General features: G+C 44.3%; 1 protein-coding gene and 1 long non-coding RNA gene across 2 annotated transcripts; one reads left to right on the top strand and one right to left on the bottom strand.

The window, feature by feature from the left end:
* Positions 1-6955, top strand: LOC119696087. The gene is made up of 3 exons (XR_005255486.1): positions 1-114; positions 6019-6070; positions 6773-6955. It is a non-coding gene; the product is annotated as an uncharacterized LOC119696087 (long non-coding RNA).
* Positions 6956-9424: 2469 nt separating this feature from the next.
* LSM5 (LSM5 homolog, U6 small nuclear RNA and mRNA degradation associated) lies at positions 9425-12257 on the bottom strand. The gene is made up of 5 exons (XM_038125604.1): positions 12123-12257; positions 11566-11661; positions 11313-11340; positions 10635-10707; positions 9425-9696 (listed from the first exon to the last, which is right to left on the bottom strand). Exons 1-5 carry the CDS (start codon positions 12166-12168, stop codon positions 9664-9666), a joined length of 276 nt encoding a protein of 91 aa, XP_037981532.1. The 5' UTR covers positions 12169-12257; the 3' UTR covers positions 9425-9663.
* Positions 12258-17494: the final 5237 nt, after the last annotated feature.

The following is a 17494-nucleotide window of genomic DNA, read 5'->3' on the forward strand; positions in this document are numbered from 1 at the left end:
TAACAGTTCTCCAAGCAAAAATGGAGGAAATCCGGAAACGCTACCGGTTGCTGAAAGCTGAGTTGGCTGCCATTGACCGGACAAAGCGTTTAAAGAAAAAAAAAGAGCTGGAAAGTAAGTGCTGGGAACGAAAATCTACTTCTAGAGAGCTAACTTGCATGTCATCTTACTAAGGTTTTAACAAGAGTTGGGTAATCTTTAGGGAGATTACTGCTGTTAGTGTGTTTATGCTTACTGCTTTTCTGAAAACACTGCATACAGTTATTTTAGAAGGTCCAGATCAGATACCCAATGATGATGTAAGGGGAGAAACATTAACAAAGCAGTCAATCTAGTTAATTCTGTTGAGGCAGAACTATTTCATACAGGAAAAAATATACAGAAAATAAACTTTTCTAAGCGGCAAACAAAGTATGGTTTTTAATGACTTCTCATTTTTTGTCAAGTTAGATGCATTTCCTGTAGCATTGCCTGTGTGCCTACTTAGTGCTTTTCACTTAGGATTAGGGATTTATTTCAAGAATGTAAGGGAGACAATCAATAAAATGTCTCATTTTTCTGAAACTGCCACATGTTTTGCTGCAGGAAATGTTCTAGTGTGCCTTCTGCCAAAAGTGTTAAAAGGATAATTTTCTCTATGTCTTGTTCATGCATGTGTTTAAGAGCTCACTGAGTACATGAAGAACGAGTGAAATCACAGTATGATTTTATGGCTGCAGCCATTGCAAGGGAACTGCAGTTGCTACTTGGTTGCCAGAGGAGGTACAGATTCAATGGTGGGACAAGGTCCAATCTGTGCAACTCCCAGAGGAAAGAAAGAGAATAGGTGACTTGCTGGTGGGTCAGGAATAAGCTCGGGTGTCCTCTGGCTGGGCTTTTGATCTGCAGGGCTGGTCAGTCAGGGCTTTAAGGGGAAACAACGCCAAAACTGGAGGAAAGAGGCTTTTTTTTCATCACGAGGCGTTAAATGCTGAAGTCAGTATATATGTCCTCATTTTGGCCAGGGGGAACTATGGCTAGGTTATTCCATACCACCTCACATCACTGCCAGGAGCAGGGAAAAGGGACTCTGTTCTGAATAGAAGGAGTTCTTCTGGTCAAGAAAATGTGGCAAAGAGAGTTGTCTAATATTGTCTATTATCTGGGGGCAGGGGGGATTCCACATGAATTGCTTCTTTCTTATACCCTCTGACATTAGTATTGTTGCTATTACAATTTGGTTTTGTATTTCATCGGTGTTTCAAGTTGTTCTTATCTTAACCAAGGACTGTTACCTTTCATGCCTCCAGTACTCCTCTCAAGCATGCTGCGGCAGCATGGGGGAGCAAAAGAGAACAGTGTGTAGTTTGGTAAAGTCTCAGTGGGGGCGCTGAACTGCAGAGCATCGTTCCTAAACAACAACAGCCTCATTTGTCTCCCAGTGTAGGGCTTGAAGGGTTGAGATGATAACAGATCTGGCCAGTGTGAGCTGGAAACCATTTGATCTAAACATTAGTTGTATTAGGTACAGAGCCACTGGTCACAATGCTGCGTGGTCTACTCATGTGGGTGTGCTACCTAACCCCATGGTGGGTTGACCCTGACTGGATGCCAGACATCCAGCAAAGCCTCTCTATCATCCCCTCTGCAGCTAGACAGACAGAAGAGAGAAAATATAACAAAGGGTTCATGAGCTGAGGACCAGGAGAGATCACTCACCAAATACTGTCACAGGCAAAACCAGCTAGAATTGGGGATATTAATTGAATTTATTACTAACAAAATCAGAGAAGGATAACAAGAAATAAAACAAAAACACCTTCCCCCCACTTCTTCCCCCTTCCCAGCTCTACCTCCTCCACTTCAGCAACGCAGGGAGACAGGGTATGGACAGTCAATTCATTGTGTGTTTCTAATGCTGCTCAGGGAGAGGCATCCTTCTCCTGCTCCAGCATGGGGTCCCTCCCACTGGAGACAGTTCTCCATGGACTCCTCCAATATAAGTCTATCCCATCAGCAACAGTTCTTCACAAACTACTGCAACGGGGATTACTCTTCCACCGTGTGCTTCAAGAACAGGCTGCTCCAACATGGGTCCTCCAAAGGGTCACAAGTCCTACCAGGAAACCTGCTCCAGCATGGCCTCCTCTCTCCACAGGTCTGCAGGTCTCTGCCAGGAGCCTGCTTCAGCACAGGATTCCCATGGGTTCACAGCCTCTTTTTGGCATTCACCTGAGCGTGGCTCTCCTCCACAGACTGCAGGTGGATCACAACACCCCACCTCCATCCCCACTTACCTTGGTGTCTGCAGGGTTGTTCCTCTCAAATATTCTTCTGCTCTTCTCTGGCCACAGTTACATCTATGCAAAAACTTTTTTTTTTCCTTCTTCTTAAATATGTTGTTGCAGAGGCATTACCATAATTTCTGATTGGCCCAGCCTTGCCTAATGACACACCTGTCCTGGATCTAGCTGGCATTGGCTCTACCAGACAGTGAGGAAAGTTCCAGCAGCCCCTTACAGAAGCCATCCCTTTAGCCCCCCAGTACCAAAATCTGGCCAATAGAAACTAAATACATTTCCATTTATGTACTGTGTGCTGACTAATCTTCTCTTTTTCAAAGCATGGAGAGGGATCAGGATTGCTCTGTTGCACTCTCTGATATCAGCTCATAACATGATAATATCAAGGGTCGTTTGGGATGTGTATTCAGTGTTGCTCTCCCACCCTTAACTAAGGTGCTACCCTTGGAAGTCCATTATTAAAAGTATCCAGTCTACTGGGGGGAAAGAGTAGGATAATTTTCCCCAGCCTTTCATGTCCTTGTACCCCTTCATGCTTATTACAATAGCTTTTAAGAATTCTGAATTCCCTTTAGATGTTAAGGAAAGTATGTTCTTGTTGCTAGGTCTGCTAGGTCTCCTCGATGCAGCGCACACCATATTTGGAGCCAAGAAAGATTTCTAGGGAGGTTATTCAGAGATCTGCCCTGAAGTGGGATAGTAATGAGTGGCATGGAATGTAGGAGGACACGAGCCAATGTTGGGAAGACTTCTGCAATGGTTTAGCAGTTCACCTGTGAACAGCTACATCACTTTAACAACCTAAAAAAAAGTGATAAAGTGATGAAATATGTCAAAGAAAAATGCTGTAGTAGCTCCAGAGAGGCATGGACTTACACAACGTGTTCTGACCTGGCTACTGTTTACTGGACACTGCTCAACAATAGACATCATTCCCAGAGGTGGAGAAAGGAAGCAGACCAACAGGCACCATGGCCCCACAAACTGCTGCTGAACCAGAGGAACAACCAGCAGCAGTCAATCCTATACGGAAAAAGAAATCCAACATGTAATCAGTTCACTGCATGAAGGATGAAGAGGAAGCAGAGCTATCAAAACAGGAGGAAGAGGCAGGGCCTGAGATAATCACCTGATCCAAATCCTCGGGTGAGCTGTGAGATATACACATAGATTTCAGCCACTAGTTGGGAGAGCCCCTGGTGACCTGGCTGCTCCAATTCTGGAATGTCATGGCTCATGATATTAAACTGGATGGCAGTGAAGCCAAGCACCTGGGATCTCTGACCTGGAATATGGACATTGACAAGAAGATTGGAAAGAGCACAGAAACTCTCAGCCCCTGGAAACAGTTGTTGTCAAGTGAGAGGGAAAGGGATTCTCTCAAGGATGATCTTGCCTGGTCTCTCAGAGGACCCTTTGCTGTGGGACTGCTGAAGGCTGAAGAACAACAGGTACTGACGGCTACTACAACAGTGCAGTGTTGGCAATATCACACAAACCAGGATTCCATGACTGCCATCCAGGAGATGATTTGAGAGCTGGAGAGTCAGGGAGTAGTCAGCAAGATTTGCTGACCCTTTAGTAGTCCCATATGGCCAATGTGTAAGCCCAACGGAGAGTGGAGACTGACAATAGACTGTTGTCCCAGGGGTGGAAGCACAGCCCCGCTATTTGCCATGAGCTGATCCAGGCTGCACTAGAAAAGGGCGAGGCTTCAGAACACTTGCAGTACAATGATGTTGTATGGGGCAACACAGCAAAGGAAGTTCTTGAGAAAGGGGAGAAGAAAATCCAGATCCTCCTGAAGGCCAGTTTTGCCATAAAGCAAAGCAAACTCAATAGATCTGCCCAGGAAATTCAACTTGTAGAAGTAAAATGGCAAGAGAGATGTCATCAGATTCCAATGGATGTGGTAAACAAACAAGCAGCTGTGTACCCACCAACCAGCAGAAAGCAAGCACAGATTTTTCTAGTTACTGCAGGTTTCTGGAGGATGCATGTTACAGACTGCAGTCAGATTGTAAGCCTTCTCAATATTATGTGACATGGAAGAAAAAGAATTTTAAGTGGGGTCCTGAACAATAACAGGCTTTTGAATGATCTGAACAGGAGATTCTTCATGCAGTAACCTTTGGGCCAGTCAGGATAGGAGTACATGTGAAAATTTTGCTCTACACTGCAGATAGGGAGAATGGTCTTTCCTGGAGTCTCTGGCAAAAAGTACCCAGGGAGACTTCAGGATGACCAGTGGGGTTCCAGACTCAGAGATGCAACAGATCTAAAGCGTGTCATACCTCACCTGAAAAAGAGATCCTGGCAGCTTATGAAGGGTTTTGAGGTGCTTTGGAAGTGATTGGCACCAAAGCACAGCTCCTCCTGGCACCCTGACAGCCGGTGCTGGGCTGGATGTTCAAAGAGAAAGTCCCTGCCACCCATCATGGCACTGATGCTACATGGAGTAAGTGAGTTGTGATGATCACCCAGCAAGCTCAATAAGAAATACCAAGCACTCAGAGATCCTGGAAATCAAGGAAGCCAAACATTTTGGACTATCATCAGAGGAGGAGGACGAAAAGGTGGCGTGCTGAGGAGGCCCCACCATATGATAAGCTACCAGAAAAAGGAAAATGGCCTCATCATTGAGGGTTCCTGCTGTATCTTGGGGATAAATCAAAAATAGGAAGTTGCTATATGGAATACTACATGCCAAGTTGCAGAAGCTACTACAGAACAAGGTGGATCAAGTCAATTTGCAGACCTGAAAGCCATCCAGATGGATTTAGATATCACTAAGCAAGAGAAATTGCCAGTGCCCTACCTCTTCACTGACCACTGAATAGTAACAAATGCTCTGTAGGGGTGGCTGGATCAATGGAAAAACATAAATTAGTATAACAGAGGTTAACCCATCTGGGCTGCCGAAGATTGACAAGACATCACTGCTTGGAGAGAAAAGCTGGCTGTAAAAGCACATCATGTAGAAGCACACACACCTGTGAGCTGGGCTACTGAAGAGCATCACAACAATGGGCAGATGGATTGGGTTGCCAAGATTAAAGTGTCTCAGGTGGATCTGAACTGGGAACATAAGGGTGAATTATTTCTGGCTCATTGGGCCCATGATGCTTCAGGTCATCAGAGAAGAGACGCAACAATACAGACGGGCTCAGGACTGAGGGGTGGACTTAACCGTACACTATTTCCCAGATTATCCTTAGCTGTGAAACATGCACTGCAATCAAGCAGGCCGAGAAAAGCCTCTGTAGTATGGGGAACAATGCCCAAAATACAAATATGGGGAGGCCTGACTAGTTAGACTGCACTCCCACAAACCTGTGAAAGCAAGCGCTATGTGCTGACAGGAGTGGAATCTACCACGGGATGCCTGGAGATGTATCCTGTGCCCAAACACCATCTTGGGTCTTGAAAAGCAAGGCCTGTGGTGACATGTAACCCCAGAAAGAGCTCAGTCAGACAATGGGATTAATTTTAAAAGTAGTCTCATAAACCCCTGAGCCAGAGAGCACAGTATTGAGTAGGTATCATATTCCTTACTGTGCATCAGCCTCTGGCATGATCAAAAACTGCACAGAGTTTCAGACAGCCTTGGTGGGGCACTGAACTGAGGAGTAAAATTACTAAATCATGACAATATACCAGTGCTTACTGAATGGAAAAACATTTTAGCTGCTTATTTCTATTTCCTTATAATGTGTGTTTTTCTCTTCCTGTGCAGGGGATGCTGCCACATCAAGTTCTTCACCAAATGGAATGTCAGGGGAATGCAGGTGACAGCAAGACTTGCCAAATCACTTTGCACTTAATGGCTGCTGAAAGCCACTCTTTTTAATCACTACTGAAAACAAAATATGAAGATACATTAGAAGAAACACACAAAAACAACCAACCACCCAACCAAATACTGAATAATGTTTACAGGTTTGAATTAGATTTAAAAAGGTTACTCTGGGTTTTGAGAAACCATTAATTGGAATAAGACTACAGTACTTTGCCATATTCAAATGTATTTTAAAATTTTGATTAAATACATTATAAAAAAAGAAAACAGCTAACAAACTGTATTAAGTATTGATGTATGAAGATCATATTCAATCTGCTTGAAGTATTTCTTCATAATGGATTAAACAGGTATATTTTTGTGTTTTCTTGCAACTGTTTTCCTGAGAAAACAAGAAATTCTTCATTTGTAATGCTTATTTTGAACTTCTAGAAGGCTTCAAGAGAATGTGGCCTTATAAAAGTTTATAGAAAAAAGCCATGAAAGATATATTAGGTTTTGCAAAAAATGGAGCAATGCAATATATTGTACAAATATAAGCAAGGACCGCTAAAATAAAATGGCACAGTTTTTGAATTCCTGATTTTGTTTCTAACAGTTTAATTAACTGACCATAGTGTCTTCATGAAAGTGACATCAAGTTGCAGAATCTGTTGATAAATGATTAATTCAAATCCATTCTCTTTTTTAGCAGAAAGCAAAAGTGTGGCCCAGCATTAATGCAGCACCTGTCAAAACAAAGCTGAATTTTGTTTCCTGTTCATTATGGTAGTTCGAAAATATCAAGGCAAGCTCCTGAAAATATTTGCTGACTCCTTGTATCAGCTGCCTCGAGGTCAGATTCATTGGAATTGAAACTGGAATAAATATTCTAGTGTTCTCTGCTTACATTGTGTCTGACTGTAGTTCAGTTGACCAAAATATTGTTACACCTGCAAAATGACACGTTACTGATGAGACTGCTAAATTACAGTGATAAGCTTTGGAAGCACTCACTGTGTTAAGAATTACCAGTGACCTGGGACAGACAGGAGTCATTGTAATAATTTCAGTGAGGATATTGTACCCAAAACAGAATGAGCAAGAATACTGAATAGTAGGCAGAAGGAAACTTTCTCCATACTGACAGATAGTCGGGTAGAAGAACTAAAGATCACTGCAACCAGTGATATCCTAAAGAAAAACAGAAAGCAACACAAACATAAATCTGAAGAGAATCACTACTGTGTATGTCATAACCACAAAGTTATTTAACCTGGCAATTATCTTGCCCTAAACTTAAAGCCTCATTCAGTTTTCTATCTTTTTAAACTCCAAAGTTATTATTTTAAATTACCTACATGTAGTGTCACCCTGAATAGTATTCTGGAGAAGATCAGTGTCCACAAGAAGACAGTGCAGTATAATTAAGCACTTGGATTTCTAGGGGAGGAAGAACAAAAACCACTACTTACTTACTTACTTACTTACTTACTTACTGGATAAGCTTATTAGCTGCACTTCCAAAGCAACAGGCTACAGGAATAATGAATGCAAAGCAAACCAGACCTTTGTATTCTTTGTACTTTGTATTCTGAGCTGACAGTGAAAAAATGTTCCATCTTAGAAAGGACTAACAGTGTTTTGCATGCACAAACCATCTTTAGAGGGATCTCTGCAGACCTGAGTCAGGAATTAAAATGTCTTCCTGAAAGTCTAAGTGTGAGTAGAACAAAACACAGCCAATCAAGCAAAAACTGAGGCAGTATCAAGTTGCTTGGATTCTTTCAAGGTAACAAACTCCTGAGAGAACAAGATGTTTGTGCTGTCAGAGTAAAAGCTGCTTTTGAGTCAAGATCTACTCTTCTCTCAGAAGCATGACTGTTTTCAAAACACTGAGTGAAGTAGAAATCAAGTGCACACAAACTGGACGACTAGAACAAAACCAAAATTTTATTCAACAATAGCCCAACACAATAGTTCTGACCTGACAAGAAATCTTTGAAGTGTTCTCATTTCTTGTGAAAAGACTCAACTTATTTCTAGGAAAGTGTTTGAGGCAAACACCCACAGATAATGCTTCAATCCAATTTAAGTTTAAAAAAATGTATCTTTTTTCATGCATATATTAAAAAAAGCTGGATGAAGAAATGGAGACAGAAAGGAAAAAAGCAAACACATTCAGGGAGTAATGGTATAGATTGCCAGGACACAATCCAAACACAGATCACTCATTCAGAACACATGAGCTGGAAGCCACGCTCTCCATGCGACAGAGGAGGGACTCCCTCTCCCCTTTAACAGGTACAGCAAGAGGTTCTCACTGCTTTGTAAGCTCACACTCAGCTAGCAGAAGGCAGATTTTCTGTCAGATCAAGCAAAGCAGAAAGATCCAGTACAGCAGCTCCCTCGCAGAATCTTGCTCTTGAGCCCCGTTCTTAACTCTTCTTTCTTCTGGTGATGGGAAGGAAACGCACGTCCTGCCCACGTGAGCCCACACTGCACCCACCTTGTCTACAGCGACAGCAGGCACCTGTCATTCCTCTCCTCTCCTCTCCTCTCCTCTCCTCTCCTCTCCTCTCCTCTCCTCTCCTCTCCTCTCCTCTCCTCTCCTCCCCACATTTACATACAGAAGCAAGCTGAGAAGTGTACTAAGGAATCATAAGCTGTACTGGGAGCATGGCGTCATAACAAAACAGCAATTACTTACAGAAATTATCCTAAAATAGTAACTTGCAATATCTGTCACACTTTTATATCACAGAAGATATGGAGACACAAGACTCCTGTTTACTCTAAAATGTGTGTTCCAAACTATGCAAGCAGCTACAGGCACCTCCCAATTTGAGCATACACAGCATCATTGAGTGGTGAAAGCAGAGTCACCACGGACACCAGTGAGAAGTTTTAACAGCAGCCTTGGGAATTTTTAGCCCCGGAACATGAAATAGGTCAGGTCTGTCTGTTCTCACTTGCCAAATGCCATTGTAGGGCCTCTGCTGTAAGGAAGGATATCTGCTGGCAAAATGGTCCACAGGAGTTGAATCTCAAGGCCAGCAGAACCAAAGGCATCAAAGAGATGCATGTGGTCTGAAGGGCTTTCAGAACTCTACAGAACTCTGCCACATGGTTCTCAGTGACACAGACTTTGAACAAAACATCCAGCTCAGTATCTGCATGTATGCCGAAGCACAGCAACGTCCTGGCTCATGACTTGTGTATTATATAGACTTGGGCCAGAAACAAATGCAACAGATGTAGAAAAAATGAAGGCTGATGGCAACCGAAACACAACTATCACTTTTCTACTCCATCAAGTAGTTATAAAATTATCAAACTTGTGCACTCACATAACAGAACACAGTAACCAACAAAGAAAAAGCCTTTTATTCAGAAGAGGTTCAGGTGTCTTTACCAGAAAGTCATGATTTCAACTTACAAAATCAACATTACCACCAGCACTTTTCCTAAAGAGTTGTCTTTTGTACAATGTCATGTGTGTAGGCAAAGTAAACGAACGATCCATACCTAAACATTTCTACCTCAAAATCTCTATTTAGATTTTGCATATATATATATAAAGTACATATGAATATCATGTCTTCATACTTCAGGTCCTTCTCCTCCAGGAACCAGCTATAAAAGAGTAAGACATTTTTGCATTAGTGTCATAGAGTTAAGGTTTACAAACCCATACATGACAGCTCTTACTTTACAACAAACATTTTAAGACATGGAGACTTCATGCTAGACCACAAAAGTGATTTCAGACTTTCCCAACAGATGAAGTCAGTTATTGCCAGAGACACACAAACCAAAAAGGCAGCAGGGAGTAAATCAGCATAGCACCTCCTTGTGAAAAAAGCAAAGAATTGAAGAACAGAAAAAGAAATATAAAAGGAAAAACATGAGGGTTAAAAAAAAAAGGATGAAACACCACTTTTACTGATATCTTTTTCATTATCAGCTAAGCACTTCTAAAGAGAAAGAGCTTCACTGGTTTTGAGATCAAAATAAGAATAAGTCTAAATCATGAACTTCCTGATACGGGAAGATACATCCCCAAAAGACACATAAGATCTAATGCAGAAATGTATCTGTCTTGCTGAAAATTTACCAGGTTCTTCTTCAAGGTCAACACACTCGCAGCTTAACTGGATGGTAGGAATTTCACCCCATACAAGGAGTCAGAATGTATGCTGTCCTTTCAACATGCAGAACAATAACCAAAGCAGAAAAAAAAGCTCAGAAATTAACAAAAGATGACATGGCACCTGCTCTGACACACAATGCAGAGGTGCAAGATAGGTAAAACAACACAATGGAGACTATTCCTCATTCATACAGAGCTAACTTAGACTCAAATCTTTCCACTTGAGCCTTCCTCTTCCCATAAAATTAGGAATGCCCTTATATTGGAAGTCCAGGTTTTGTGGCCAGCTATGCAGACAAGCTACTTGAAACTTCCTGATGTAGCGGAGCTGTCAGGAAAGTGCGGTTTAAAGGAGTTGAATACAATCACTGATCAATTTACAGGCATAGGAGGTCAACACATGCAGCCTCTGATGACTCACCATAGTTATGTTATTTCCATTGAGCAGAATCTGGTCCAGCTTTGTGATTCTTCTGCCCTCAGGTGTGATCTCACTGAAGGACCATTAGAAACAGTAAGTAAGAACACAGAACCAGGAACAATGGCTCCAGATTTGACCACAGAATGGACAGAAATCTCTGCATTAAGGGAACCATTGCTGGAACTAACAAATAAATCAGCTACATGGCAGCATGATCTTGATAAATGGAGCACCTAGGTACAGAAAGCTAGCTGAAAAGGTCTCTTCTACTCAGTACATGGAGATGTATATTCACTCTCTAAAGCTTGACAATTTTTTGAATATGATATATCAACATGTTATGACAAAGTAAAAATATTTAAGTTTGCTACTTTGTTGAATCTTAGCCTAGGTCTTAAAGAAGTGTAAAAACAAATAAACTACTGTAAAGTTTCCCACACAACCCATGCAAAATTAAGACTACAAATAGGATCCCCATACAAGTATAAACCATGCAATACCTACTTTATGATATGGCTGTCCTGAACAGATCACTTTTTATAGTTTTAAGTCCAATGTTAAACTATTCAGCTGGTAAGTATTCCATAAATGTAAAAACATTTTTTTGCAGATCTTACACAGTACTCGTCTCAGTGAACCAAACATTAAATAGCAACAAGAGGCAGAAAACATACTTACAATTCTGTAACATCTTCCAGCACCATATCTGAAAATCCAGTTTCAAGGAAAATAAGGCCCAGATTTTAAAACTAGACTATTTAATGGTATTTTCATTTTATGCCAAAATGAGATTTTACCTGGATGTTGAAAATATCAGAATACAACCGATCCATATAAAAATTTCTATTCAGTGAACCCTGACTCTCAAGAGCTATAAATTACTTAGGCCAGGACATAAAGCAGGCAGCCTTAAACGTCCATCAAAGGATACTGACAAAGTCATCAAATCCTAGAAGTGTCCCAACAATTTCTTTGTCGCTCTTCATCACAATGTGAATACGTGAACCGATGCACTTGTCCACAAGTTCTGCAGATACACAAAAAAGCATACGTTCTACAAAGCAAGGGTTTAGTGCCTTACGGGATTTATTTTTTTGTGTTTATTCACACAAACGAAGACATTCCACACAACCTTACACACTCTCCCTCCACTCCCACACAAACTAGCACCCTCCTCCCCGACATCCTTACACCCATCCCCACTCCCACCGGCCTCCCTGAGACACTCCCACAGCCCCACACCTCATCCCCCAGACCCCAGCAACCCCACACCTATCACACCCCCCTTTTCCGCTGGCCCCAGACCCCGATATCCTCCCGGGCCACGCGCGGGCCCCGCCGCCTGACGCCAGGCGCTCCCGCCCTCCCGCTTCCCGCCAGGCGCCGGCGCAGCTCGGCCCCCCAGAGGGGCCCGCAGCCGTCTCGTCCCCCGGAGAGGGACCCCGGCCCGGGCCCCGACTGGGGGCCTCGGGAATCCGCCATCGTTACCGAGCGGCAGGAGCTGGGACGGGTTGGACACCGCGCTGGCCGCCATGTCGGAACCGGCCCTGGCCAATGGCCGCCGCCGCCGCCCTCGGCGGGAAGGGCCGGGCCGGCAGCCGCACCGCCCCGCTCCGCTCCGCCCCGGCGCCGCCCGCGCTCCCGCCGCGCTGCGGGCCTGCCCCGGCAGGCGCGCTCTGCGCTGCGTCCACGTAGAGAGGAGACTGGAAGGAAATGCCCCCTTTTCCCCCTTCTTTCTCGTCCTGCCGGCCCAGCCGAGCAGCGCCTGCGGGGCTGTCGCCGGTACCGATGTGACCCCGCGCCAGGACAGCGGACTGTGTAGTGTGCGCTGATGGCTCAGCTGCTACAGCATCACGGAAGAAGGCAGGTTGGGAAAGATCTCCAGGATCACCGCGGCCGACCCCACGAATCCTATCGTGTAAGCCAAAACATAGCACTGAGTGCCACACCCAGTCTTTCCTTAAACAACTCCAGGGACACTGACTTTACACGCCCGTGGGCAGCTCGTCTGTGAAGAAATTCTTTCTAACATCCAACCTAAACTTCCCCAGCACAGCTTGAGGCTGTCCTCTCATCCTGTCACTTGCTACCTGGGAAAAAGAGACCAACCCCTGCCTGTCTACAACCTGCTTTCGGGCGGGTGTAGAGAATGATAAGTCCCCCGAATTTCCTTTTCTTGACACTAAACAATTCAGCTCTCTCAGCAGCTCCTCAAGGGACTTGAGCTTCAGACCCTTCATCAGCTCTGTTGCCCTTCTCTGGACTCACTCCATCACCTCAGTATCCTTCTTGCAGAGAGGGGCCTGTTGCCAGATGAAGAATTGTTTGCACAATGGGTGGGTTAATACAATGCTTACTCTTCAAAAACTATTGACCTGTGGAACTGCAGAATGCTTATTCTGTAGGAAGAAGAATTGGAAAACAACCAGCCCAGTTGTGCCAATTTTTACCAGGTCACAAGGCTGTCACCTATGACTTTGGGGTCCCTGACCACCAGGGATCACCAAAGAGACCCCCAGGACAGAAGAACACATGGAGAGAGGGGAGGGAACATATGTTAATGAGTTCAGAGAAACTATTCTCATATATATATTTCTTCTAGGAAATCCTATCAATGTGTATGTAAAACACAGTATATAAACTAGAGCTTTCTCTCTACTCAGCATGAATGAGATTTTGGAGGCACTATCGTCTTATGCATCCAGCTCAATAAAGAATGCTGGCTTCCTAATGCTACATTAGTGTTAAGGAGTTTTTATTTTTACTGACTTTTGGTAACAGGCCCACAGCTGAACACAGGACTCAAGGTGTGGTCTTACCAGTGCTGAGCACAGGGGGACAATCACCGCCTGCTGCTGCTTGCCCCACTCTTTTATGAGAAGATTTTCACACATTTGTATATCAACTAACTAGAGGTGGGCATGTGGGAGGTTTTTGAAACCTTTCAGTAAGTTCCTCCCACCACCATTCCCAGCTGGCTTCATCTGTACGCAGTAGCCACCAGGGCCAGAGACAGCCCTCTGGGCCTCCTGAGCATGGGGAGTGCTGCACAAGGTGCGCACTGGATACCACCCTGCATCATGGGAAGCCACTAAACCTGCTCAGAGAAGGAGGTGCTCGCTGGAACTATGGACACTGGGGTCACTGGCACTCACCCCTTCTCCAGCTGCTCCTGTCCTGCTGGGCACAGGCACCAGCTGGCATCACAGGAGTTGTGCCAGGGGGAATGGGCCTTGGAGGCCCAGGCAGCACTCCTGTAGGAGCAGAAGAGCACTCAGTAGATGTGGGGAGTATTCTGCTGGTACTGGGGGAGGTAGGAGGGCATTGGCCAGAGCTTTGCAGGGGGGAGGGAGGGCACTGACTCCTTCCTTGCCATGAAACTGTCAGCAAGGTAACACTGAATCCCATTGATCCTCCATATCCCAGCTCTTGAGATGGCCATTGTTCTTTGAAGGTAACCATTTCAGCGCCCCTAACTCCTTTCTCCAGGCTCCATGCAAGTATGTGCTAGTTTTGCCCTGACACCAACATTTAGTTTTGCATGTGAAAATGAACTGGCATTAGCAGTCTAACTTGCTGTCCTTACTTATTGCAATTTTTATTTTCATTCCCTTTCTGGTATTCCCCAAGAGGCATTGAACCCTAGATGTATCCACTTTTTAACATTACATCAGTCTACACTACATGCTCTTCTGTGCCTGTTTGCTTTCCCCCAGCTTCTACTTTAAATATTACTCTGGGAGCCTTTGAATTTTTAGGGCCAAACCCCTCACTTCATTAAGATCAAAGTGCAGCCTTTTCCTCTTGTTCAGACTCCTCTTGTCCCAGAAGGCTTCCTAGTGCTCCATGGGCCTAAGTCCTTGCTCTCTGTATCTCATTTGGGCACTAAGACTCTTTTAAGAGTTAGGATTTCTGTGTATTCCTGTCTTCATGCACGCAATTGACAGTGTTGCATAAAATACAATGTCCTCATCGTCAGCTGCCTGTCTGACAGCTGAAACTTGGCCCCTTCCATTGACCTGCGTCAATGGAACAAAGATGGACCAAAATACTAATTTGCAACCCTGGAGCCTTCCATCTTGATGTTGCACAAAGCCTGCTGCCAGTGTGCCCAGCAGCTGGCTCTCATTATATTTCCCTAGCACAGGTACCCAGGTCTAGTAACAGAATTTTCTGACAGCATCAAGTTGCTTCTTGCTGTTCTTTATGCTCTTTGGTCCTCCAAGGTGCACTGCAATCCTTGCTCTCTTGCCTAGGAAACTCAGACAGCCTGAGGAGAGCATAAGTTTTAGAGGACTGCTACTGAAGGTGTCTGCATTTTTCTCAGCTGCTGCCATTTGGAGAGAGCTCTCCAGCTGAGAAAACAAATATCCTCTCCGCACAAGCAGCAGATTCTTGTCCCATAGCCACCGATAGGAGACTCTCTCGTGAAGTAATCCCAACTCCAATTCTGACCTTGGGGGATCTCTGCCTTCTTGAATGCCTGAGTGTGCCTTCTGGTGAAATCTTGTGTTGACTGAACTTCTATAGTTCTGTCAATTCAGCTAAATTGTTGTCCTATCCCTTCAGCTCCATACCTTACCTGGTGCAAATGGCCACAGCACTTTCCCTATTTGTGGTTGCCAGTGGTGCTCAGTTACTGTCCTTCTGCCTGGGTCTGGGCCCTCTACACTGCCTGTACTTACCTGTGTTCTCCATCTGCCCAGCCACTCTACACAAAACTGCCAGAATGACCTGTTTGCTCTCCTTCTCCGCTTTCTAGAATGACACTTGAAGTCTTTCTCTTTAGGCTACTGACATGGAAACACATCATCTTTCATTTGGGTCGCAAATGCAGTGGAATAATCTCACAGCAGAAGTCTTGCAGCCCAGCCACAGGGCAGGCAAAATTACAGCAAGGGTGCTATAGTTTAGAAGCACCCAAGACAACTTCAATGCTTGGGTGAGCACTTATTCTGAGGGGAAAGGGCAAGGGAACACATGTAGAACTCAAATTCAGAGCTACATGAAAACTATTGAATCCTGTCTTTACTCAAGAGTGCCTGGTAGAGCACAGGAAGTATTATTTATTGGTCTAGAAAGTGTAAAGATATGCTCAGAGTACCCAGCTACTCAGCTTCAGGAGTTTGCTGTCACACTGTGTTATCTTATGGACCTTGTTGCATAAGCCATCTGGCAACAGTTTTGGTCCTTGAAAGTTTCTCAATGTTGGCAGAAAAATTAGTAGCTCACTCTCTGCATCCACTTGCTGTCCTGCAGTACTAATGTTAGAGACCAAAGACTGGGTGTTTCTTTCACATCTGAAAGCAGATTTTGGAAATGAAGATGTGAAGGAAAATCCTGACAGCCAATTAGCCAAATCAGCCAAATTGGAAGGGCAACATGCTAAAAGGAAACTTTCCAAATCAATGCGTTTTTTTGAGGAGCTGGAATTAATGAGCAGCCACCTGCTTTGCCTTAAGGCATCCCTGGGGTGCAGCACCACCCACAGACAGATTGTCTAGTGCTGTCTTCTGTCCTTTAGATTGTGTGTCAACTTCTACAACTACAGCTCAAGGCTAGAACTAGACACTGTGGAACAGTTTTGAACCATCATCAATCACCATAGACTCAAAGACACTCCACATTTCCACAGGCACGGCAAAGTGCTGGGAAGCCAACTGCTGGCACTTCCTTTCTCTCTCCCTGGCTGCCATGTTCCTTCAGTTCCACGATACCAGCCATGCAGGCCTGGGTGGGCTGAAAGCATAAACAAGAGCAAAACTATGGGTTATTACGCTTCACAAGGTGGGCAGGAGGATTTCTGTGCTGTCCTGTAGTCTGGAAGTTGACATGAGTTGCGACAGTCTTGTTCAATAGCCCGACGCAAGCATTGCCTTGGAGTTATTTCCACAAGCTCAGTGAGGAACTTGAGACAGAAGGATTTGCCCTCCTCAGATCCACTGCCTAGTCTGCAGAATGGGGAAAAAAGAACCTTTATTGATCCAAATCCACAATAAAAGGAGCTAGTGTTTGTCATGTGGCAAGGAAACACCCTTTCAAATGCACCTGTTTCTTCTGCCCATCTTGTACCACCATCGAGGTGTCCACATCTGCTTGATTCAAAGCTTGTGAAGAGCTCTGAAGGATAGCCACAAAAAATTTGAAAGCATGGAGCTGCAAATCATGTGCACAGAGCTATGTTGGGTCTGCTATTTCCAGTACAGTGTCTAAAACTCAGTAAAGTGACCTGAGTGAGCAGTGTAGTGGCTCTGGGTCTTTCAGAATTTCATTCTTTCAACTTTATTTTCCATCAATGACCTTTTTTTTCAGATCTGCTAAAGGTTTTCCAGTGGACTGCTGTCTGGGGAATCTTCATTGAGACTTGTGAGCTTGTATTTTAATGACAGACCAGTTGCTTGCTATTGAGTGCTGAAGGCTGTAGTGGCTGGAGGATGTGCTTTGAGCCCTTCCTGCATAAATGCTCATTTCATGGCTGATGCATCTGAAGGAGCTATGATTTAGTGATCCAAATGATCCCTCTTATTATCTTGATAGATTCCTAGGAGTTATGGGTTCTGTGTGCCATGAAATGCTCACATGTCCTGAGGAGGGAATAGGGCCTCAAGAGGAGAAGGCACATCCAGTTGGCTTAAGTGCCAGGCTAGCCCCACTCTCCCAGGGCTTTTGTTATGACTTCAGAATTACTTTTGGTCTAAGGGAATTTAGGCTGTGTCCGTATGCACCACAGGTATGACAAAGATGAAGGGGTTTATAATCATCACTATTTGAATATTGTAAAAGCCCATCAGAGCTTTCCCAATCCAAACATCCAAAGGCAGTGAGAGTGTCAAGTGACAAGTTTGTATTCACCAAGCAGG

Source organism: Motacilla alba, chromosome Z, assembly GCF_015832195.1.
Source record: "Motacilla alba alba isolate MOTALB_02 chromosome Z, Motacilla_alba_V1.0_pri, whole genome shotgun sequence".
NCBI lineage: Eukaryota > Metazoa > Chordata > Aves > Passeriformes > Motacillidae > Motacilla > Motacilla alba.

Bases quoted from the DNA above. Each gene is read 5' to 3' on its own strand.
- LSM5 (XM_038125604.1), bottom strand. From the start codon at position 12,168: ATGGCGGCCAGCGCGGTGTCCAACCCGTCCCAGCTCCTGCCGCTCG. The intron at 11,662-12,122 runs GTAACGATGGCG...GTGTATCTGCAG, and splicing joins GTCCCAGCTCCTGCCGCTCG to AACTTGTGGACAAGTGCATC. The intron at 10,708-11,312 runs GTAAGTATGTTT...ATGGTCCTTCAG, and splicing joins CTGGAAGATGTTACAGAATT to TGAGATCACACCTGAGGGCA.